We start from the raw sequence: 26,360 nt of genomic DNA on the forward strand, positions 1-26,360 counted from the left end.
CAGAAAAAGGCAGCGAATAATTTTCGCATAACTCAATTGAGTCGGATTAATAATTTCTAGGAATTTATCTATCTAATGGGTCTATTATATCTAACATATAGCCCTGGGACAATCATTTCGAGCGTCAGAAACTAATTAATATAAAATCAATTAATTAGTGCACATTTTACCAAAAAATATATATAAATATATTATTAACATGAATTCGACTGAATATGGCCTAGAAACAAAAGTTTATAAAACTGAAGCCCGTTTCAGGCTGCATTCACGTTACTCTAGACTTTTAGCCAATTAAGAAGTAGAACAACTTTTGGGCACAAATTTGAATTGAACATTTGTGAAAGAAAGTCAAGAGCTAGAGCTCTCAGAATTCTGAGCCAGTTTCTAGCCAGCTTTCAGGTAAGAAGATGTTTGCTGCTGCGTCTGCCACTTGCGCTACCTTAATTTCACAGCATGTTCTCAGCATGCTCTAATTAGATGAATCACATTAATTATAATTAATTAGTATAATAATTAAATCTGTGTGCGTGCTTTATGTACTGCTCCCAGCTGACTAAAACTAATCAAGAATAATACCTCGTATATGTGCGATATTCTGCTCTTGTGTATTCCCCGATTTCTCAAAACAGATGCGGCTTCATGTACGGCGAGTTGACAGACAAAGAGACGGTGGGACGGCTGGAGTATACGCTCGAGAATCAGCAGCAGGATCAATTCGAAATATTGCTCTACAAAAAGAACAGTGAGTATATATATATTAAATAACAACTATTACAGCGATTACCCAATAGAACATACACTCAGAGAAAAGCCTCATTGGCATAGAAATCACAATTGTACTTGTTGGAAATCATTCCTAATTGTGTCGCTCAATATTCCGAGAGAGATCAGAGTAAACAATTTATATCAAATACAGGACAGCACGAAAGTATCTCCATTCCAGACCGAAAGCGAATCGATGCGAGCTTCTAATTTCAAGTAAGATGACAATATGAACCAAGACCTTGTTTCGTGCAAACAAAATCCCACGCCAGAAACTTAGTTCGATTCGACAGGGTATTAACATTTTGTCATGAAATGTGTAACGCATAGAAGGAGAGATGTCCAACCTCAGAAAGTATATATATATATTCTACAACAGCAGCAATGTCTTTCTGTTACATCGGAACCATAAAGCTGCCATAGGAACAATCGCTCCAGAACTAAGTTCTAAACAAGGCTGCCTTTGTATAAGGCATATCTTCTCAAGATCACACTACTATATTATATAGAAGAAATCGGTCGATAAGTGAGTTTTTGTATGGCAAAATATTATGTTTTCCAAGATGTTTTGAGCAAACTCAACATTTACGAGCTTCAGCCGTCTCACAACATCTGCAAAGCCTTGAGGCGAATCTCTACAAGTCTTAAGTCTTCTCTCATTCTTCTAGTTTTTGTATTAATAATTGTCCACATTCAAAAACTAATACTTAAACCAAGAAAATTGATATTTTCTCTGAGTGTATGCGCATTTATCTCTCTCTCTCTCTCTCTCTCTCTCCATTTCTCCCTCTCTGTAGCTGCAGCTATAAATGGCTAATTAAAAAATTACCTGTATTGTAGCTATTTAAGCCAAAACGTAAGCTAGACTATGTTTAATTGGCCGCGGTATCAAGGTGTAGACACGTGCCCTGAAATATATACATAATTGCCCTACTCAAAAAACAAACCCGTTGTGGGGGATGGGTTGAAGGACGATTTAGATTTATGTTGCGTCCCTTACTCCATAATAAATTGTTGCACTTTGTGTGCGGTCGCCCCTTCACACGCACACATACACATAGACGGACACACACACACACACAGACAGATACACATATATGTATGTGTACTCATATATTTCATGCCACCCTAATCCCACTCAATCTTGTTACTCGTTACTCGCTACTCGCCCTTTCCACACACATACATTTAGACAGATATATGCACTTACACACACACATATGTATATATATTCATATATAATTCACTCTAATCCCATTCTAATCCTAGTCACTCTTCAACTTCCTCAACTCGCCGCTTGCCACTCGTCACTTGCCACTCGCCACTCGCCACTTGTTACTCGCTTCTTTACACACACATACACATAAACAGAAATATACACACACAGATACACATATTTGTTTATATATTCATGCATTTCATGCCACTCTAATCCCGCTCACACTTCAACAACTCCCTCAACTCGCCACTCGCCGCTTGCCACTCGCTACTTTATATTCGTTACCCGCTTTTTATTTGTTGGCTGCGTCTGTTTTTCTGGCAGCTGCTGTTTTTTGTTTCTCCGTGCCAGCTCTTTAATGCAAACAAGTTGAGGTGGCGCAACAATTTTTGAGTGGCGCCCATCAATCAAGCAGACCACCTCGCCGAAACCCCAACTGCCCCGCCCCCCTCTCCGTTAAGACCACTCTCTGCTTACCCCGCCAGACACCTAGAAGTCAGCTGTTGTATGTGAAACTGTTGCTAGTTGAAGCTCGCTCGTTTCCCAATTTGAACTCGCAATTATAATGGATTAACGCCTTCGGGTATCAATTTACAGATATACAATGTGGCTGCGCCCTCTCGCAGTTTGGCAAGGCACAAACCCAAGGTACAACCAAAGCACTCATCTAGTTATCGTATATCGAATGTATATATGTATCGAAGAGTGATTGTGCAGCTGGCCTGGCAGCATCCCGCCGCACAGTCGCCTTCTGTTTGTATTTATTGGCAATGTTAGGAACTGGCAACTGGAGGGCATCATCATAAAATATGCATAAATCAATTGCAATATGGTGTACGCGTGCGTGTGTGTGTTTATGAGCGTGTGCGTGTGCGTATGTATCAACACACCAATCGATTGTTATGCATTATGCAAGCGACCAAATCAAAAGAGTCTCAAACTTCGATTAACTAATATGCTACGGCTAATCAAATTGAGGCACGCTTCATAAAAAGGCTACACAGCAAAATTATAAATGGAGTAATTAAAAGAAGGACAGGAAAAACGAATGCCTTTAAGCCAAATATTTTCAAGTCCCTATCAATTTATTCTTAAAGGCAAACTAAACACAGCTTTGGCCTTGTTTTTTAATTTGTAGCCTACTTTTGAGGGCAGCCTGAAAGAATTAAATATCTCCGTTTAAATGATATACGGCTGATTTATGTTATCTCAAATTATATTTAATGCTATCGGAAATTACCCGGTCTTGCCCGTGATAAGTTTTTTATGCTAAGTTTGAGACATGTCTTAAATGTTGACCTATCAAATCTTTGACGGACGGACGGACAGACAGACGGACATGGCTAGATCAACTCGGCTATTGGTGTTGATCAGCATCAGAATATATGTACTTTACTTTACTTTACTTTACAAATACAATATACCCTTATACCCATTTTTAATGGGTTCGGGGTATAATGAGCTAGGTGATAAAAACCTTAACTTTCTATGCGTTTTAGAAGCCAATCGCTTTATACAAACATTTTCCGCCAATTTTCGTGGATTGCGCGTGGAATGAAAAGAACGCCACCTTAGCATAGATTTCTATTACAATTACAGCTGTAGACAGGGAAAACTATACAAGAATTGTAAATATTTACAAACTTTAGATATGGCAGCCATTTAAACTAATTCCAACCATTTTCCACGCTTGCGCGTGGATTTAAATAAAAATGCCCGTTATAGCGTGAATTTGTTTAACAGTTTTTTAGATGGAAAAGAGGCAAAGACTTTGAATAGCTATATTAGCCATTTAAACATTTGAGAAAAAACTTAACAATCCATAAACTATCTAATATACACAGCTCATGCATTATGGCAAGGGTATTTCAAGTGCGACGCGAGCCCATAGGCAGTCGGAATATATCAATTTTAATTCCAATTTCGTGTAATTCCAATTAATATTTGATGGCAAACATATTTGTGGGCTTGTCTAAAAATTAATATTTAATAGTTTCCGTACGCCGCAAATTGTATGCGATGGAAAATTTGTGGAAAATTGAAAATTTAATTGAATGCATTAAATGAATTGAGTGAGAACGGTCAAGGACGTGCATATAATTACGGTCGATTATCAAACATTATTATGATTATTAGGATAAACATATCAAAAGTAAATGCAGCTACTTGTAAAATATTAGAGCGGGCCATCGAAAAGAAAAGTGCTCCATCGAAGCTGAGCAAAGCACATTTGGTCGCTTTTCTTTTTCTTTCAGAAGGGGTCTTATACGTTTGTCAGGAAATGTGTGACGCTTAGAGATATATGTATCCGAGCCCATAAAGTAGATATATATTCATATACATATATAGTTGATAGCTTGAGTTGATGGCTTGAGTTGATATAGCTATAAAGCTATCCTCATCAGATTTTGCACAGATTCCTCTTTCTGAGCAGGCAAGTAATTATGTCGAAACCAGCCGGATCGAAGCACTATATCATAAAGCTACCAGAGGTATAGACAGTTGGGGTTAAGGTTAAGGTTAAGGTTCAGTTCGAGTTAAGGTTAAGCTCTTGTCTGACTTTCTCAAGTTACCTCAACCGCATCATATCGTATTGCTATACTATACACTACACTACACTATGCTATACTATAGACAATAGGCCAACCGATCAAAGGAGCAGCTCTTATTTGACGCCAAGCGTATTTAAAGTTCGGTTTTGCGCATTTCTTTCTGGCTTCGTTTTTCATTGCCATTAGCTATTCGTTTGCTCCCACGTTTACAACATTTTATATATATTATTTTTGTTTGGCCGCCTTCTCTTACCTATTGCCGGCATAATCGTGGTATATGTGTGTGGCACGTAGCACTTTGAAAAGTTGCCACAAAAGGAGGCGCGCTGCCATGTGGCGGCAATTCGATATGCGAACAAATTGAATTGGCTGACAGGTGTCTCTGGGGCGCCGTGGATAAGTTTATGGTTGTCTTGTTTGGCTGATTGCTGTCGAATAAAAAATTATACACATACATGCATAGCTGCACAGATATATATATATATATATATATATATGTATATGTATATATATATTTATATATATAGAGCTCCGCGCTCTTTAAGCTTTAAACGGAAACGGAAGTGACAGCGGAAATGTTAACAGCAAACTGTGCATAAAATTAGCCAATAATTATGCTATTAATATGCCGCCCGCATAGCAGGCACGTGCCAGCAAGCCCCCTCCTCAATCGCCCCTTTACCCTTGCACTCGCCCCTCGCTGAGCTCTATCAACACAATGACAGCAGAACAATTGCGCATACGCCGTGTGGGTCAGCGCTGCAAATGCAAATTGAATTGCAATTATTGTTGATTGGACACACAGACACACGAACACGCACGCACACACACACACACACACACACACACACACACACACGCACACATATGTGCATTTAATTTAAACTTGCACACTTTCGTTTTAACAATTCTTTGAGCCTCGCGCGCGTAATATCCGTAATTGCAATGCCAAACTGAGCACGTTCGTGCCCCTGCCCCTCTCTCACTACCGCCCTCTCACTCTCCCTTTCCGTTTCCGTCTCTGTGTGTCTATTGTGACCTCAATGCATTCGACTGCAATTCGATTATCGTTCTGTGTATTGCAGCACTTGCCCTAAATAATTGCTTAAATTTCACATTAATTCGCAACTTTCTGATAACTGTCAATAAATAACATTAAGCAAATATTGCAACAATTGCAACAATTGCAACAATTGCAACAATTGTTCAAAGTTAGTCAACATTTTGCCCAAGCATCTGTTCATTTACATGCCTTTGTTTTCAATACGTTTATAATTTGAATAGTTTGGCGTGTTAGGATTTTTGCATTGCGAGCAAATTAAAAGCATTTTATTTAACATCAAAAATTGATCGTAAGCAAAGTTTTAAGGCAGAGCATTTCATGCTTTGAACTCTAGATGAATTTGGCACTTAAATCAGGGAACATTATTCTTGCTCACAATTCATGTGAAAATCGTAAACTCAAATATCCTAAATCAGTCGAAATTTCCCGACCCCTTGACTCGGTCATATCTCATACGATTTTACCGAGGTTTGGATTTCTCTGCATTATTTGACCTCTAGATCAATTTGGGATCTAAATCCGGCAACATTATTTTTGGTCAAAATTCATGTGAAAATCGTAACCTCAAAAATCCTATATAAACATAGGTCAAAATTTCCCACAAAATTTCCCAAATTCTCCCATTTTCACGAGGTTTGGCTCTTTGCTCATGGCTTGACCTCTAGATAAACTTGGGATATAAATCGGACAACATTATTCTTGTCTTTAGTTTTTGGGAAATTTGGGAAATTTCGTGGAAAATGTTGACCTATGTTTATATGATTTATATTTAAAATCATTTTCAAATATAGTATATCAAATATACTATATATATAGCACAATAGGAGGAATCGGTCGATAAGTGAGTTTCTGTATGGCAGATATTCTGTTTTCAAAGATATTTTCATTTACGAGCTTCAGCCTTCGGTCAACATCTGCAACCTTAAGATAAATGTCTGCAAGGGTATTAGAAGATCTAATGTGCTGTAGATATCCTGACTTTCTCATTTTGTGGTTTATTTATATACTTAACAGAGCTAGATTGTACTCGAAATATACTCAGGACTTTTCTTAACTTGAATACACGAATATGTTGGAAATGCTTCCAAGGGAAAGGTTTATTTGAGAGTTATTAAGCCGAATATTTGTACACTCACTAATGACTTCTCTTTCCCCTCTCGTCTCTCTCTCTCTCTTTCTCTCTCTCTCTCCCTCTTGACTGTCTCAGAAACGCCGCTATGGCTGCTGCTTCAGGTGGCGCCCATACGCAACGAAAGGGATTTGGTTGTGCTATTCCTATTGACGTTTCGGGATATAACGGCACTGAAACAGCCCATCGACAGCGAGGATACCAAAGGTGGTAAGTACATCCAGCTCTATGGTCCGGCACCCCGTTACCCCCGCACAATCGCTCTACACACCGCCCTTATATATATATATATATTGCCAGCCAAGCCAAATGCCACACACAATTTGAAAATTTGTTTAAAATCAGCTCAACGAATTGGTTATACACTACACTATGCACTGCACACACACACACACACACACACACACACACACACATACACACTCCCCTGCACACCCCTGCACTCGCTCTCTCTCTCTCTCTGTCGCGCGCGCGCATGCACCCTTTGTTACAATTTGCGCTCTTTGTCTCTCTGTCTCTCTCTCTCTCAATCTCAATCTTTTACCAAAATGTACATCACTCTACTCTTTTATTCTCTTTTTTCTCTTTTGTCTCTGTTTCTCCCACATTTATCCCGATATCCAAAAACTGCACACACGCACACACGCTTACGCATTGTACAATATTTGTATATAATACTATATATGCATATGTATGCATACATATATATGAACTGAACCGATGTACTTTATGTATATGTCGAATGTCTGTATATATTCTTGATGATTTTGCATTTTTCGTTCATCAATCGCTTTTTTCGATTTATCGCTCGTCTCGTCTCTGTGTATCGTTTGCCATTTACTTTATTATTTATCTTTCTCTCTCTCTCTCTTTCTGTCTCTGTCTATTTTTTGCTTGTTTCTCTGTTGTCTTTGGCCTGTGCGTGTCTGTCCATATCGTAGCAGTTAATCTATTCCTTCCAGTTTTAGGTCTCTCCAAATTCGCCAAACTGGCGCGATCCGTCACACGCAGCCGCCAGTTCAGCGCCCATTTGCCCACGCTCAAGGATCCAACGAAGCAGTCGAATCTGGCGCACGTAAGTTCTAAACGATCTCAACATCTTCCATAATGTATATACATATATTGCCCTGACTGGCATGTCATAAAAGCTAGAAAACTGTAATTATCTCGTCTAGTGTCCAAGTGAAACAAATTCCACCCGTGCCAGTGGAAAATTGGTGTGAAACGCTTGTGTGAAACCTTTTTACCTACGTCCGAACTGCTTGAAACTTATTTTCATATATAAAAAATCACTTGAAGTGTGTTTCGAACAATTTCAATTGTCGTCCGATCCGCTTTTAGTTCAAACTCGCAAAGCTCTGCATAGAAAATGATTGCGGTTCTATAAATTCCACCCGCAGCCGTGAAAAACTAGCGAAAAACGCACGCATTTACCTATCCAGGTTCTAAATGTTTTCAAAATCCACCTTTCTTGGTGGAAAATACATGGCATAAAAGTAGTATGAGCGCAAATTAAATTTCGGTTCAAAAGACACGAAAAAATGCTCTTAAAATTCATTTTGTATTCTCCCCACTTGCGAGAAACGGATGGAAACGGTCACAGTTTTGGTGAAAATATCTTTAGCCCGGGCCAAATCGGGTAATACCCGCTAGAATATAACTTAGACTTATACATGGCTCGCTTAACATAACTTTTGCAGATGATGTCACTGAGCGCGGATATTATGCCACAGTACAGACAGGAAGCGCCAAAGACGCCCCCACACATACTCTTGCATTATTGTGCATTTAAAGCGATTTGGGACTGGGTGATATTGTGTTTAACATTTTATACCGCCATCATGGTAAGTAAAGCCACCAACTAAATAGCTAGAGTTTATCGAAGAGTTGAAGATTATTCTAACGTGTTCTTAATGTCTATGTCCTACGTCCAGATGGTTCCGATGGGCGCTTTATATTTAAGTAGAGCGAAGCTGTGCGCAGCATCATTTACTTAAACTATTTTAAGTCTTGCCTTGGCTTACTTATTAACGTACATTTATAGGTACATGAATTTCTTTCTTTCTGACACATTCATAATACCCTGTAAAAAGCAGTTAGCTGCTTCCGTTTATTGGCGACATTTTTCATCTGCTCCGCTTTATGGCCTGGCTGTAAACCACACACAGCTAACTCATTTGTTTTTCTGGCACGGTGCTATAGGTCTGGCTACTTAGGCGTAACCACACTCACTTGCCGCATGCCGCATGCCACATGCCACAGGCCACATGCCGCAAAGCGGGGCAGCTGTTGTTTCGTCGCTTGTCTACTCAAATTGTGCCTATTTCCGTCAACAAGATGTTAACATTTTCGCTTAAATTGCGCACAGCCAACTTGGCTCACACATACACATACCCTGTGAGTATGAGTGTGTGTGTGTGTGTGCGTAGCTGGTGTAAACATCCTCGAGAGAGTTTGGGTTCGAAAGTTGCTTTGTTGCTCTTTTAGTTTGCGAATTACTGTTGTTGTTCCGTTTGCAATCGGTTTTACATTGCTTTTATACCCTGTACGCATTTAAAATGTTTAAAAGGGGTATATTGAAATTAGGTTAAGATATGTAACAGACAGCAGAAGACATCTACGAGCCCAGATTTAATCACTGAGCAGCTTTGTCAAAACAAATTTAAGTACAACATGAATTTGCAAGGTATTACATTTGAGACGAGCAACGCCGGGTAATTTCTGCTAGTAAATACGTGTATACAGAGGGACCTAATGAATGCCGACTAAAACCTGAAGTTATTTGAAAATCAATTTTCACTCTTCCTTGGCATTGAGGCTGAGAGCAGCGAGAGCAGAGTTTAAAGCCTGGCTACAGGGTATCTGCTAGTCGCTCGCACTCGCCTGGTGCATTCGCACATATATTTTGTTATTGTTGAATGCAATTTGGCGGCGACGACGCAGTTTGTTGCTCTTCGCAACTTTGGTAACAACTGCGGCTTCTCGCCTCGGCTTAGTACCCGACAGCACAATAGCCGAAAACAACTTTTAAGCCAAACAAACTGAGGCGAACCGTTTGGCAGCCGGGCGAAACAATTTTGAGATATGTACGCTTAAAATGTTGAAAATGTTGTGCAAAGCCAAAGCTCCCTTAGACAGAAAGACCAAATGAATGCGGTTCCAGTTTCACAGAACACAGATTTAAGACTTTTAAGACCTGTCGAGAATATTGCGAAAATATTCTAAGAAATTTCAAAGCATTTTAATGCCTGCTTTGATTGTGGTTTCATGTCAAGGCTAGCATTAGATTGCGTATGCATTTTCCGAAATTCGCTAGCAACAGTAATATCAATTAAATAAATAGAATTCTTTAAGCAAATATTAATGCAATTTTCTGTGCAGCGCTGATTTCTAACAAGGAGTTCCGAGTCGAGTTCCCAGTTAAACAATGATAACAATTAGGAAATACTTTCGTGATACTTTCTTCCGTTTTCTAGCTTCAGTCTTTACCTAGATACATACATACATACACACACACACACACACACACACACATATCTGAAATGCATTCTTGATAAACTTCGATATTTTTAGTTCGATTCTTGTTAAAATGTCAGAGCTCAAATATGCACATGCCAAAGCGGCAGACCAGGCCCCTCTTTCCATTTAGAAAGGGGGCTGGGGGAGCTATGCAAAAAGTGAAACATCTAAAAGCTTTATAATACATACAAAGACCTACAAACCAAGTTTGATCTATATAGCACTTAGAATTCTCGAGTTAGGCTTGAATAACCTATTCCCGATATCGATATTTATCGATATTATAAAAATGTGAGGGAGCTTGTAAAAGAAATTAATACGTTGATCAGCTTATATATATATATTTCGAATATTAAGAAGCTATCTTTTGTAGTTCCCGAGAGCGTGTCATTAACGTGGATAGCCAGAGAGTCGGACATGGTTAGATCTACTCGGATGGGCTCAAAGATGCCAACTTCTGTTACCTACTTTTGCACAAAGCTATCTAGTACTTTAGGCTTAGAGCCTAAGCTAGACGAAAAATACCTCTCTCTCCACGTCTCTCTCTCTCTCTCACCACTCTTCTCAATATAAATAAAGAGAACTAACAAGTCTCTTCAAATAAAGCAATTGTTTTCTGTCCATAAAACCAAATGCTCAGCAGATTTGCTGCTCAGCTGAGAGATGGGAGTTAATATTTAAATGTTTGTGTATCATTTGAGCGGCAATCTAACAAATTGGCCTCGTTAAGGCACTTCACGCGCACTTGTTGCTCGGCCCATGCCCGACCATAACTGGCACTAACAGGTCGCCGTCGGGGGCATCGGGGGCGTTGCGTGGCCGGGATGGCAGCGAGAGGGATTGCATTAAGTGCTCTTCACCCGTTCGCCAGATAAAAGCAAGTACAAGTCAAGAAATCAGATAATAGTCTCGTCCCACTGACACTTACACGGACTGCGACAAGTGCAGACATTTACATGACCAAGTGCCTAGGCGGCCGCTCTAAGCTCCAACGTCCGGGGGTTGGGTCTATGTCGACGTCTACGTCTACGTCTACGTCTGTGACTGTCTGGCCATGCGGCGTGTATATGTTTTATGTGCTTAAATTAATATTCGCCAAGAGAGAGCGAGAGAGAGAGCCAAGCCAAGACAGACAGAGAACTGTGCCTAAGAGGCTTGTAGCATGGCACTTAAGAACTTGGGGGCGTGGCACATAACAACGTTAAGGATTAAGGATAACAAACTGTTGGCCCAACCTGTTGCATAGTCAACATCAGCTAAGCAGCTTTAAGTTGACCACCGATTGACTTGGGCCCTTAGCACGAGTCTCATCAGCTTTCCCAGTATCTACACTTTCCCAAACTTGAGCTAATTGTGGGTTCTTTCTTGTCGACAGGTGCCATATAATGTAGCGTTTAAAAATAAAACCTCAGAGGATGTTTCCCTGCTCGTTGTGGACTCAATTGTTGACGTCATCTTCTTCATAGATATTGGTAAGTCCAGCCAAGCTATATACTTATATATATATATGCATATATATTAAAAGTGAGAATCGTTTAGTGTTAAATTTTCACACCACTTTTGTGGGGCCCGGCGGTGAGGTGGTCAGCGATCCGAAGGTCATACGAATGAACTATCTGAAGTCATGGTTTATCATCGATCTGCTTAGCTGTCTGCCCTACGATGTTTTCAATGCGTTCGATCGCGACGAGGACGGTATCGGTTCGCTCTTCAGCGCCCTCAAGGTTGTGCGTCTGTTGCGTTTGGGCCGTGTCGTACGCAAGCTGGACCGATATCTGGAGTATGGTGCGGCCATGCTGATACTTTTGCTGTGCTTCTATATGCTGGTGGCCCATTGGCTGGCCTGCATCTGGTATTCGATTGGGCGCAGCGATGCCGATAATGGGGTAAGCCATTATATCGTGCTGATTTTTGGCATTCTCCTGCTCAAACCAGCTCCATGCCGCAGATCCAATATAGCTGGCTGTGGAAGCTGGCGAATGTGACCCAATCGCCGTATTCCTATATATGGAGCAATGATACGGGCCCCGAGCTCGTCAATGGCCCATCCAGAAAGAGCATGTATGTGACGGCCCTTTACTTTACCATGACCTGCATGACATCGGTAAGTTGCACTTTGGCCAACAAATGGCTGGCGATATGCAATTGGCCAAGTTTGATTAATATGTGTATATTTGCTATCTTGTTTCCAACAGGTGGGCTTCGGCAATGTCGCAGCGGAGACAGACAACGAGAAGGTGTTCACCATCTGCATGATGATCATTGCAGGTGCTGTGTCCAAACACGTTCCGTTGCCGCGTCCAAGTTTCTCAAAAACAAAAAACCCGCTAAACAATCCGCAACGCTTTAGCTATATGCAAATACTCTCATTGCAAAAGCTAGACACAATTAAAGCGCCGCTAGAACTAATAAATTGCCGGAATTGGTGTTGCCAAAAAGCAAAGACATAAACTCATTATGCCTTCAGTCATTTTGCCATATGAGAATCTCATCTATGGTAGTGCCACGCCCTACAAATCTGAGCCTCTAGCGTCAGCACCCCACCCCCCGCCCCCCGCCCACTCGAAAGCGTTACAAGTTTTGATAGTTAACACATATTCTATTTTGTTTGTTTGTTTTTGATGATAATCATACCGATTGAAAACACGCCTAGTTGCACAATTCGTCGCCATGTGTGAGTTCTCGTTAATTTACGTCTCGTTACAATTTGTTGTGCGTATTTACTTTTATTTTTAATTTTGATATTAATCATAACAGACATTATCAGATGCCATATATACCCAGCTTGCATCTGTCGTTCCATTCAATATTTTCATTTATAGAGTCGAACGTCTTGAGCATATTGCGCATACGCACCGTCAACCCTTAAAGCAGGGCTAAAGCCTCAACAGCCATGCCCCCGGTGCGCCTGTGTAATGTGTCTCACTACCAGTTACTCTTCCTCTCCCTCTCTCTCTCTCTTCGCATCTCTTCCTCCATCTCGTTGTATGTCGCTCGTCCAATTCTTCGCATTTATTACCGTTCTAGCTGTGCGCTTGCGCGTTTCATCTGCAGCGAGTAAACAATTCTGACACTCTGCCTTTAATCTCTACATCAGTCTTCAACTCGTTGACATTTTGTACTCGTTACTGTTGCTCACTCACAAACACACACATACACACACACACATAGAAGACCTGGCACAAAACAAAACATAACGAGTAGACTTGTCTCGCTACTTCTGCGTGTCTAAATGTAACGAATCTTGTGTCTCAACTCGTTCGTTTTAACGCTCGGTTATTTTCAATGCCACACCTCTTTTTCTTCTCCAATCTCTCTCTCTCTTTCTCCATCTCTCCCGCATAACAACTATAGCTCTGCTTTATGCGACGATCTTTGGTCACGTGACGACCATCATTCAGCAAATGACCTCGGCCACCGCCAAGTACCACGACATGCTCAACAATGTGCGGGAGTTCATGAAGCTGCACGAGGTACCGAAGGCGCTTAGCGAGCGCGTTATGGACTATGTCGTCTCTACGTGGGCCATGACCAAAGGTCTCGATACCGAAAAGGTAAGTGCGGCCAAGTAGTTGGCACCCACATCTACTCTATCTATATCCATGGGCAATTACGTGTGAAGAGACTTGGGTACTGGGCCGTGGAATCGTCTATAATATAAGTGAATCCAACAAGTAGTTCGCAATTCCTTAGTCTACAAAAACAGTTAATTAAACTTGTTCATTTGTCTTTAGTTTGCCAGCGTGCTTGTTAAATATTGCGCCCAACGTTCTAACAACCAACTTAGGCATCATTTTACTCCTGCATTACCTATTCATTGTTTTTTATTTACTCTTTATTTATTTACTCGCTGCTACAATCACTTGCCAATCACTTTTGATCCTTATATAGCTAACATCAAAAGTAAAATCCATCCACTTATGCAGCCCAAAAAGTTATCTATAAGCGATCGTAGTATTCGTTAAATGCTAATGAGTGGCTAAATAGAGTTCTTGGCCCACGGGCTACTCGCAGCTTTCAAGAACTTCCACAAGAGCCTTATGATAAAACTAACGAGTAGCTTACTCGTTACTTGTCAATTGTTGATCTCAGCCAGGAAAATATATTGTGAAATCGCACTTGTTCCTAACTAGTTGCTAACACAAGAGTCTTACAACGAGTAAATCTCTAAGACCACTCGTTACCCTGTAGTCACCACTCACTGGTCACGTTATGCTATTAAAATCATTATAATTTGCAATCTTATTTAAATACTAACGAGAAACGCTTACAGCCAGTAAACACTCGGCATACTCGTTACTCGGCCAAATAAAAGGGTGATTTACTCGTTACTGGGCCTGCTCATTTCCCGGTCTACTCGTTAGTCGGCATAATAAGAATTATTTACTCCTTACTTTTCCTACTCGTTATTCGCCCCACTCGTAACTTGGCTGGAGGAGTGATTTACTCGTCGCTCGGCCTTTTTTGTTACTAGCTCTACTCGTTACTCGGCCTACTCGTTACTTGACACAATAAGAGTGATTGACTCGTTGCTCCGCCCGCTCGTTACTCGTTACTCGCTACTCGCTAGAAGCAACTCGTCAGTGGTTGTTTGTCCACGAAAATACGCTGCATAATTTTTTACTTTTAACACTAAAACAATATTTACCATCTCTCTCGAGCTTGTATCTAAATGCTTATAACCGTATTCATCTGTTCTCTCGCTACTCACATAACCCATTCGCTACTTTCGCTAACAAGTGCTAAACAAGGGGCTACCCCTTGCTTTGTCACACAGTTGCTGTGCTTAAAGACCAAAAATTGTACATGCAAACTCACACAGCCCAAGGACAGACAGACACAGACACAGACACACACACTCTTACACAGTCACACATCGACATACGCGAACTTACAGCAAAGTTCTTCACATTTCTCAAGTACTTTCAAAATGAAAATGGGAAAACTGCTTTTGCCATTTGCCGCTGCTCGCTGCTGTTTGCTTTGTTTTTCCTCTTACGTTGAAATCGCTTCTCGCATCTAGCAGCAAACGCTTTAAGCAAAATATTAGAACTTGAATCAAACGCTTCCCAAATGAAAAAAAATAAATAAAACAACAACAACAGCAAACAGAGGATATGTGCGATACGAAAGAAATTTGCCAATGGCACGTTTCCATTCTGTTGCCGAAACTTAGAAGTAGTTTGCGAATTTTCACCCAAAGCAAAAAGACAAAAGTTTAAATTTAAGTGAACTGACAGTCATGTGAACAAGAAGCAGCACAATGCTCAAGGTTCAAGCAAAAAGTACAGGTACATAACCAGCTAGAGGTCCAGCCACAGCTACAGGTCCAAGTCGAGCTCGAGGTCGAGGTAAGCTCTCTCTCTCTTTTTCTCTCTCTCTCTCTATCTCTCTCTCTTTCTTTCTGTGCATATCTCTGGCAGTTGTGCCAGACTACTTATAAAAAAACAAAACAATAACAAAAAAAACCATATCTTATTAAAAACAAAACAATATTCTTTGTAATTCCATTGAAATGTATGCCGTTCTTCTCTTTATTCGATGCGCGTGAGCTAAATCCGTGCCAAAACGAAAAGCGTCCGTCAAATTCATGCCTTTAGATGAACTTAAACCAAACGACAAACGCCAACGTTTGTTATATATTTGAAACAATAACTGAAATGTTTGGTTTAAAAACAAAGTAATCGAATTGCATTTTACATAAACAATTCATAAATTACCCGAAGCAAATCAACTGACCTTTATACCTATTTCGTTGACTGTAGTTTGTGCCGCAATTCGACAAAAATCATATAAATACAAAACAAAACAAAAAACAAAAAAACAATGAACAAACATTCAGGAAAGTACAAACCACATCGGCTAGCCGATGCTTGAATACCCTTGCAGACGTATTATGAAACGAACTGGCCACAAAAACAACGTCTAGGAGTTGTAAAAACTTAGTTTCCGGCCGATCTGATAGTATCTAAATGTAATAGTTGTCCGTTGTTGTATAATTTAACTTATACAACATTTTACTGAAGAGTTTTGTTAGTGTATCTGAAGAAGCCCACAAAAAATATTAAATATATAAACTATATTTAGCTGAAGATTAGTTTGAAGTCCATTTAGAAACCAAAAGTTAGAGCCAACATTTTCTGCCTGTTTCAATAGCTTGATGTGAATCTAAAAGCATTAATTGAAAACTTTCGTTTTCTTATTGCATACAAACGTTTTCCGCCAATTTTCCACAGTTGCGCGTGAAATTTGCACAATTAGCTGAAACTCGTAGTCAAAAAGTTCGTATGCTTTGAAAATAAGCTAAAAATCGATCTGCCGAAACTAAAAACATCGCCCATGCAATATTTACCTTCATTTTCCATGCAAAAGTGACGGATTTTGAAAAAAATTGATAACCCGTCTCAAATAAATTTTTATATAGATGCTTGACAATGAATTTAAGCGCGAAACTCCAGGCTTGGATATGCGAAAATTTTTGAAATAACTCTCAAAGGAATTTGAAAAATATCATGCGCTTCATCGACTGGTGAACAAAGAAGTTCCAAACAAACATGTCTTCAGTTTTTTCATGTGAATGGAATTTCCAAAACCCCATCTTAGAGTGCAGCATCAGAGGAGTTAGCTCTCAACTTTCAAGCTCCTACCGAGTTGTAACAAAAAACATTTTGTCAAGTCTCAGAAGTAGATCTCAATCAATTATAATATTCTCTGCAAGGGTTTAAAAGAAAGCAATAGAGCACCAATTTGTCCAGCTTAACATAAAACCAAGAAAAATGTTCAGTCAGCTTCAGTTTGAAATTCAATTAAAACACTGAAAAAAAATAGTAGCTTATATGCGTCTGTAAAGGTTTTGAGCTACTTGATGTCTTAACTGACCAAAAAAAAAAAAACCAATCCAAATACAACCAATACTCACACACACACACACACACACACACACACTCACACAGCCAGACACACAACCAGAATGTAGCCGAAACACAACACCTAGACAGAAACACAGACACAAGTCTTTTGTACACTGTTCAATGTTGTATATGTGTATTAGTGTATGTGTGCGTGTGTGTGTCTCTCTCTCTATTGTGAATCACTTGACTAACCATCATCCAGAGCCCGCAGACAATGTCCGTACCTGTCCCAGAAACCAAAGATAGAACCGATACCAATTCCCGCCTCCCGACTTTCCTGATACTTATAAACCAATCCCATGATGGGTGCTACGATTCCGATCCGATCCGGGGTGGGGTTGCGGGTTACTGGTGACGACAATATAGAGTAGCAGAGCACACAGAACGCAACTCGCAACTCATTCACAATTCGCAGGTACTAAACTATTGTCCGAAAGATATGAAGGCTGACATATGTGTTCATCTAAATCGCAAAGTATTTAACGAGCATCCAGCATTTCGTCTGGCCTCGGATGGTTGTCTGCGCGCATTAGCGATGCACTTCATGATGTCACACTCGGCGCCGGGGGATCTGCTCTATCATACCGGCGAGAGTATCGATAGTCTCTGTTTTATTGTGACTGGCAGTCTGGAGGTTATACAGGACGACGAGGTTGTGGCAATATTGGGTATGTACACACAATTGATAGAACGCACGGCTAAACTATCTATCTATCGATAAATATCGATCGTGTACGATAACTATGCATGTATATCATTCAAGGCAAAGGCGACGTCTTCGGCGATCAATTCTGGAAGGACTCGGCCGTTGGCCAGAGTGCCGCCAATGTGCGTGCACTGACCTATTGTGATTTGCATGCCATCAAACGTGATAAATTGCTCGAAGTCCTCGATTTCTATTCGGCATTTGCGAATAGCTTTGCACGCAATCTGGTGCTCACCTACAATCTCAGACATCGACTGATTTTTCGCAAGGTGGCCGATGTGAAGCGCGAAAAAGAATTGGCCGAACGGCGTAAGAATGAACCGCAATTGCCCCAGAATCAGGATCATCTTGTACGCAAAATCTTCTCCAAATTCCGGCGTACACCCCAGGTCCAGGCGGGCAGCAAGGAGCACGTTGGCTCCGGCCAAAGCGATATCGAGAAAGGCGATGGCGAGGTCGAACGCACCAAGGTTAGTAACTTATTCATAACTTATTTTGCTTGTTTCGAATTCCATGTGTTCCGTATTCCGTATTCCGTTTCCGTTGTGTTTCGTGCAATGCTTTTAACTGTTTGTTGTCATACCGTTAGCGTTGCCGTTACTCATATTCTGTTATTGTCATCCAATTCCGTTTTGTTCCCGTTGAGCGCACACCAGAAAACGTGAGCCTACGAAGAGAGCGCGTCTTGTCACACTCTCTCTCTCTCTCTCTCTCTTTCTCTGTGACTCGCTCGCTCTCGTGCCTGGTACTTTTTGTGTGGCGCCTTCTTTGATTGAGTTTCGTTTCGAATTTACGTGCTTTCAAACTTAAATTCGACTACGAATTTTGATCTTTCGTTAGTTTCAGCGACGTTTTTCGTTCCACTTCATTCATTTTGTTTTATACCCATTAAATGTTCATTTTTGTACTTCAGAATAATGTATAAGTGTGTGTGTGTATAACTGCCACAATTATTGTTAACAAAGTAATTAAACTAACGTTATTTTTTTTGAAGCATTATCGTTACTAATCCACTCACAGCCACAGCCACAGCCACAGCTCAGGTTTGTTGGGCCATGTGGCCAAGCTGGCACCGTAAAACGTTTACCGTTACCGTTTACCGTTAAAGCGTTAACTGTTAACCGTTAACCATTTGAAAATATCGTATTACTGTTATATCAAATGCATACACAAGTGACTTATGCTCGTTGTATATCTTTCTTTGTCTTCCATTCACATGCTTTCGCTCTAACTGACAACATCAACTGCATAACTCTCTCTCTCTCTCTCTATCTCTCTCTCTCCCACTTTCTTCTCTCTCGCTCAAACACACACGTATGCTTGTCACTCACTCACGCACCCAAACGCTCGTTTTGAATATCGATGTTATGCCTTCTTCCGTTCCGCCAAACTCCCAACATCACTCTTCCTCTCTCTCGCGCTCTCTCTCTCTCTCTCTCTCCATCTTTCACTCTTTCCTTGTTTCCTGCTGTTGTTGTTTGTCAAACTGTTCTGTTTCTGTATAAATCTTGTTGACAATTGGCTTTATTGAAAATATGAACTAATCAAAATTACTAACGAAAAATTGTGAATTATTTTTCCCCCCACCACCGCGACCAACCATGACTACAACCAACAAATTGACATTAACACGATTTGCAACACTGAAAACACAAATGTGAATTTCCCACACAAATTTGTTTTTTGCCTTGATCAAATGCTCCCTTTACCAATTCCAACTCCAACTCTAACTGTATATGCATCCGACCCCCCCGCTCCCCTTTCCGACAACATGCTGTTTTCTTTTCTTTCTCTCTCTCTCTCTCTCTCTCTCTCTCTTTTCTCTCTCTCTGCCTGCGCTCACCAAAACTCCAATTGATAAATCTTCCCAAATTGCTCGTAAATAAACCAAAAACAAAAACAAAAACAAAAAAAACTGTAATTTACCAAACTATCCAAGAAGCTACCCGCTAAACTAACATTAACCGAGGACTCACGCATCCTAACAACCGCCGCCGTACCCTCACCATCGCCATCACCCTCGCCCTCATCGGGTCCACCATCTGCACGTAGTACCCGTGCCAGCAAATGGGGACGCCTTCTGGGCAGTTCAAGTGTCGATTCAGCTAGCGATACTAGCGCCAAGGTAGCCGTCTCGAGAAGTTTGAGCGCCCGCGAAAGTCTGCGTGAGAGCACTGCCCAAGCGCGGCAGAGTAGTACTTCGAGTAGCAATGGTGGACAAGGCAATAAAGTAATTACCGTTAACCAATCAATACAAATGCAACACAAAATAAAAATATAAAAAAAACAACAACAACAATTAATAGCAACAAAATTAAATAGTCAACCGTTAACAGGCGAATGCAAGAAACTCTTCACTGAGCAAAAAGAGAAAAGTTTCATAATTCGATTTGTTATGAAGATTTTGTCACTCGATTTATTTAACTATATATATACATATATATATATATGTATACTAAACTATATGTATACTTTAGCAGTGAATTTTAATGCTCACCTGTTTTCGTTTTGTTCTTTCTTCTCGATGCCAACTCTTCGCCATTTTGCTTTCATTTCGTTTATTCGATTTGTTCTCAACTTTTGCGTTCGGTAATACAAACAAAAAAACCAAAAAAAAAAACATAAAAAAAAGCATTTACAATTAAGCAAAGTAAGTTTGAATCGATCATTTTGTTGTTTAATTGCTCACAATATAAGTCAATTTGATATTTAGTTGCTTTGTTCACCAAAACACACCACGTTTATCGCTATCGGTAAAGGTATATCGATATTTTTGTACACGCAACAGACAGCACAGCGACGCATTTGATTAATTGATAGCTTGCACTTAGCAGATGGGCGCCTGTCGTATTGGTAAAAGCAGGAGCGATGCGACACGCACACAATCACACACACGGCACAGCATGGACTTTTGTAATGCTTGTTTATTTTATGTTTCATTTTTATTTGACACTTTTATTATTTGTTCTTTCGGGCTGCTATGTTAATTTAAAGCAAGAAAAAGAAAACTGCTCAATACGCAATTGCACAGCATTCGACATTTCAATAAGAAAATATCGTCGAGGGAAATCACGACTTGCGCCCAACTCTAGTGCAGATCGCTGCTATGCGATATTTGTATGTATGCATGTGCCTATCGATAAGCATATCGATATATTGCTCGTGCCGGCAATGCGTCGCCGTTCAGTCTGTTCCGCCTTCTAGTTGACATTTTAGTCTAGCGCCGCTGCTCTGCTCCCAACACACACACACGCACGCACGCACATACACACACACTGCACACACACACACACTCGCGTCCACTGAACGTGGTCGTGTGCGCATGTATGTATGTGTCCGTGTGTGCTTGCACCGAACACGATTAGCAAATGCTGCCAATTAGAGTTTCTTGCGATGACTATTAAATCGATTGATATGTTTCTATTTTTCGTTTATTGCTTACCAACAAAACCAAAAAACAAACGACTATAAACAAAATAATAACATTGCTTGCCTTGCTACAACAAACAACAACAACAACTTGAATTCGCTTTTTGCATTGGATGCTGACGCTCAAAATGCGCGCCAAAAAAAAACAAAACAAAAAACAAACCGATTGGAAATCAAACTGCACTATTAACACCTTTAACAACAACAACAACAAAACCGATAAACACCAACTTTGAATGCGCAACAACAACAACAACAAATGCAACTTTAACCAAACATAAATGTAAATCCACTTTTCTCACTTCTCTCCTGTCCCAAAACAAAACGAATGATTTAAAAAACCCCAAAACCCGCCCGCCTGCCCGCCATTAACTGTCATCGTCACCGATCGCAACTGTCTCCACCTTCAATCTGTCAAACTGTCAATCTGTCAATCTACCGTCTAACTGCCTGTCCGAAACGCCTCTGCATCCCGCTATGCATCCATTAAATACGTCACCCTGCAGGTATTCCCCAAGGCGCCCAAGCTGCAGGCCAGCCAGGCGACGCTGGCGCGCCAGGACACCATCGACGAGGGCGGCGAGGTTGACTCGTCGCCGCCCAGCCGTGACAGCCGGGTGGTCATCGATGGCGGCGCCGCAACAACTGTTGCCACAGTGCCCGCAGCCACGCTGGCGCCTGGCGCAACGGCCAGTGCGACCGGCGTGGCAGCTGGTGCAGCAGCAACGGCAGCGAGTGGCGTCGGCAAGGAGCGCAATCTGGCGCTGGAGCGGGAGCGCCAGATCGAGATGGCCAGCTCGCGTGCAACCACATCGGACACATACGATACGGGGCTGCGCGAGACGCCGCCCACGCTGGCGCAGCGCGATCTGATTGCCACCGTGCTGGACATGAAGGTGGATGTGCGGCTCGAGCTGCAGCGCATGCAGCAGCGCATCGGCCGCATCGAGGATCTGTTGGGTGAGCTGGTCAAGCGTGTGGCACCGCAAATGGACAGCAGCGGCCAGACAACGCCCGGTGACGAGATCTGTGCGGGCTGCGGCGCTGGCGGCGTCCCAGCAGCCTCAACAACAACGGCCACGGCAACGGGCACACCGACAACGTCAACAGCAACAGCAACGGGAGCGGGAACGGGAACGGGAGCGGCCAGCACGCCGGTGGACACTGTGATAACGATCTCATCGCCGACAGCTGGCGGCGGCACGGCCATAACAACAGCGAGCGCTGGCGCTGGCAGCGGTCTACTAAATCCAAGCGTCCAAGTTGTGTCGAGCACGGGAGGCAACGGCCTGGGGCCGCTGATGCTCAAAAAGCGACGCTCGAAGAGCAGGAAAGCACCGGCGCCTCCTAAGCAGACACACGCCGCAACGGCCGCAACGCTAACGGCTGCTGTTGGATCTGTCACTGGATCTGGTACGACGAGCGTGACAGCGTCAGCGTCTGCCACTGCAACTGCAACTGGAACTGGAACAGCAGCAGCAGCAGTCACGACTACAGCTGCCGCTGTCGAGCTGCTGCATCTGCGTCTGCTCGAGGAGGACTTCAGTGCCGCCCAGCTGATGCCGGCCAGTCGGGCTGGCACGCCCACAACAACAGGCGGCACACCGCCGGCCGGCACACAGACGCCAACGACAACAACAGCGGCAGCAGCAGCAGCAGCAGCTGCAACAAGCGCGACAACAACGCCAACGGGCAGCGGACGGAGCATCAAGCGGGAGTTCCTCTAGCCCAAAATACTGGTGCGCCATCAGTCGGCGGATAGCAGCAGCTTCGAGCAGTAACATTTGCGCCGACTGACGCGGATCGGGGGCCCAAGCCATACAGAGTTAGCCTATGCATACGCTTAGCTAGTCTCTGGTCCATAGATTGTGCATACAAACTAGTGTCTATGCCCAAGTCCTTATATTATGTATAGCTCTATATTTATATATACCTATATATATATATATATATATATATATATATATATATATTTATGTATACACGATGTATGTGCAGCTGTCAACTATTTTAGATACACGTACACTCGCACTCGCTATCTACCTATCTATTTCTGGAAGTGTCTCTTTTTATACTACACAAACTTGCTGACGCTTTGGGCAATCAGTTGATTGATTGTTTGATTGATTGATTGACTGATTGCTCTCATACTCTCGCTCTCCCAACACGTGCACTTAATGCTCTATCTCTCTATGTCTCTCGCTCTATCCTGACTCGCAGGCAACATTTTGCTAGCGGTACAAATTTTTCTCTCCCTCTCTCTCTATCTCTATCTCTGATGTATCTGATGATGTATGTAGGAGCTGAGATGCTCGTTTTTGATTATGAATTAAGGCATTAAGCATATAGCATATTGCTTACGAATTTGCTACATTTACTGCAATTATTTACCTTTATATACGAACAATATTATATTAGATCAGATCAGAGGCGAACACACACACACACACACACACACAGATGATGTATGCATGATATACATGATGTAAATGAATATTTTTGTGATAAACGCTAAAGCAGGCAAACAGCAAAAAATGCCAGTGAATTGTACATACAAGTAGAATGTGCTAAAAAAAAAAAAACAAGAAACTAAAAAAAGTCAGCGCTACTAAGAAAAAATAGTTACTTCGAGCCGAACCCAGCAGAATTTTGTTATATATATATATATATATATATGTACAGATGTCATTTTTCGAATCTCACTTGAGACTCAGTTCCACAAAATATTGTTATAATGGATCGATTGCAGTGGCAAACCGGCTCAGATATTATAGATATTTTTAAGTAGAATCTAATCAAAATTCCAAAAACCAGCTCTGTTGCACCTTTTGTTTAGCCAGCCTAAAAGTATAATACACGTATCGCTAACCAACTAAAATTCCGCTTCATTTGCCGAACATAACCTCAAAATAATTTGTTGCATATTTTTGGCAAACGGCTAACACGAAATTTGTAGCAAAATTGTGCATTTTACAACAACAAATGCCGTAAAAAATGTCAACGTACAATAATTGAAGCCGCTTCATTTCATGAATATGTCAATATTCAAGCGAATCGCTGAGTTTCCAGCTGAAAAAGTAATGTGTTAAGTCAGCTTCTCGGCCAAGAATCGGCTGAGCTAGGCCTAGCTTCGATGCTCAAAGCACTTGGCTATCGAGTACTTTTTTTTTCTAGCTGTACTCACTCGCAGTAGTGTAGTGTTTGCTTGGGGGCGTGGCCCAGCTAGCCCCCCCCCCCCCCCCCCCCCCCTAAACTGGTTTACATTGTCATGATACCCGTCCTATACACAACTCGAGCACTTGCTAACAAGCATAACAAACTATACGAAAGATCCCAGCCACAAAGAACAAAAAGAGAAAATCAACAAAGACGAGACAAAGACACAAGAAACTGTTGCCGCAAAACGAAACGACAATCGACAAACCCAAAACAAACAAAAACCAAAACAGAAATCGAGAGAAATAGAAATAGCAAAAGCAAAAAAAAAAAAAAGCAGTTAATTCAAAATAAAACCAACTAACATTTGTATATACATATTTATATGAAAAACAAACGTGTACATTAAATTTCCCAAAAAAACAAAAAAAAAAAATAATAAACAATATTTGTTTATGTAAATATTTGAAATGCAAATTAAAAGTCGGGCAAACGATATAAACAAAGTAAATACAACAAATGTTAATTGCAAATTCCAATTGTTTAACACATACACATAAAATACTTTGTGATAATAAGAAGCAAGTGAAATACTATAAAAATTAATTAAACATTTCAACAATATGGTTTTAGCAAGCGCATCAATTAACAAAACCCTTGCACTTGCATATAGTTTAAGCGAAAACAGACAAGAAATTTGTTAAAAAAAAAAAAAACATAATTGATCAATTCGAGCAGAAAAAAAAACAATTTTTTGTTCAAACTGGACATATGTTCCGGAGCATTAAAACAATATAGACTACACACACACACACACACACACAGACACACACACACACACACACACAGACAGACACATGCATATATATTGCAAAGGTTTCATAACACTTAAGCGCATTATTTCTCTTGCCCCACTTGAATGATTCAGATTTATATAGTTGACATTATGTTAGTTCCATAGTTAGTCTGAGTTCGCTAGTTTCAGGCTAGAACCCTGAACAAGTTACACACATACACACACACACACACACACACACACACACATTAAGCAATACGAATTTTGGTCTTCCCCTAAAGTTCTGGAACTGTAGCGAGTTACTTAGTTAGTTTTACTTAGTTGTACATAATCAGGCTGACTAAAACCGACAAAACCGAAAAAAAAGAAAAAACAACACAAAAATAGCCCAAATCGCACTTAAGATCCTTTTCAACAGTTGCGACTACACTGAAAACAATTTCTCAAAAACAAATTACCTTGAAAAATGTTCCAAGTTTTTAGTTTATATATAAATTATATAAACATTTATTGCAGCAGAACATTTTTAGAAACGAAAACAAATTTTTACTGAATTTACTCAATTTTCAATTTTTTTTTTAAGTGTTGCAAAATTTTTTTTTTTTTTTGCCAGCAACCAAAAAGCAATTCAAGTGGTATTAAAAAAAAAAAGTGAGTTTAATTTTAATTATAAAATGTACATAAAAAAAAAAAAAAACAAATTTTACATAAAATGATATTCATTCAAAAGTTTTGATAATAATGTTAAAAAAAAAAGGAAACACGAAATATATTCGAAATTTGTTGCATATATTTAGAACAATTCCCCCCCCCCCCCCCCCCCCCACAAAAAAAAATATATATATATACATCCATCTATTTATATATATCTATATGTATATGTACTATGAACAGAAACTAGCTGTGGGCTCATTGTGTATACATAGTCTAGAAGGTTAAGGTTTATAGTCGTATGGTATTTTTTTTCTTAGTAGTCCAAAAAAATATGAATATGAAAAATACTACAAATAATATTAATACTAATAGAAACTACTCAGTTTAAGGCGCACTAGTCGAATGGCAAATTGAATGACTCAACTAGCGTTAGAGCATTAAAAACAAACATTAGTATACTCTAA

The 26,360-nt window shown here is 40.7% G+C and overlaps 1 protein-coding gene across 1 annotated transcript in view; it reads left to right on the plus strand.

Moving 5' to 3' along the window:
• LOC115766821 (potassium voltage-gated channel protein eag) overlaps positions 1 to 22,906 on the plus strand; it is a gene marked incomplete at its 3' end in the record, with an annotated part of 48,866 nt that extends 25,960 nt beyond the window's left edge. The window contains exons 3-16 of the mRNA XM_030710857.1: positions 630 to 742; positions 2,579 to 2,629; positions 6,804 to 6,935; positions 7,688 to 7,800; positions 8,426 to 8,569; positions 11,620 to 11,716; positions 11,784 to 12,130; positions 12,193 to 12,348; positions 12,440 to 12,512; positions 13,599 to 13,798; positions 17,571 to 17,823; positions 17,919 to 18,331; positions 19,804 to 20,091; positions 21,797 to 22,906. Of these exons, the coding sequence (XP_030566717.1) occupies positions 630 to 742; positions 2,579 to 2,629; positions 6,804 to 6,935; positions 7,688 to 7,800; positions 8,426 to 8,569; positions 11,620 to 11,716; positions 11,784 to 12,130; positions 12,193 to 12,348; positions 12,440 to 12,512; positions 13,599 to 13,798; positions 17,571 to 17,823; positions 17,919 to 18,331; positions 19,804 to 20,091; positions 21,797 to 22,906 (3,490 nt within the window). The remainder of the gene's footprint in view (positions 1 to 629; positions 743 to 2,578; positions 2,630 to 6,803; positions 6,936 to 7,687; positions 7,801 to 8,425; positions 8,570 to 11,619; positions 11,717 to 11,783; positions 12,131 to 12,192; positions 12,349 to 12,439; positions 12,513 to 13,598; positions 13,799 to 17,570; positions 17,824 to 17,918; positions 18,332 to 19,803; positions 20,092 to 21,796) is intronic.
• Positions 22,907 to 26,360: the final 3,454 nt, after the last annotated feature.

This window comes from Drosophila novamexicana, unplaced genomic scaffold (genome assembly GCF_003285875.2).
Source record: "Drosophila novamexicana strain 15010-1031.04,08,12 unplaced genomic scaffold, DnovRS2.1 tig00001270-arrow-arrow-pilon, whole genome shotgun sequence".
NCBI lineage: Eukaryota > Metazoa > Arthropoda > Insecta > Diptera > Drosophilidae > Drosophila > Drosophila novamexicana.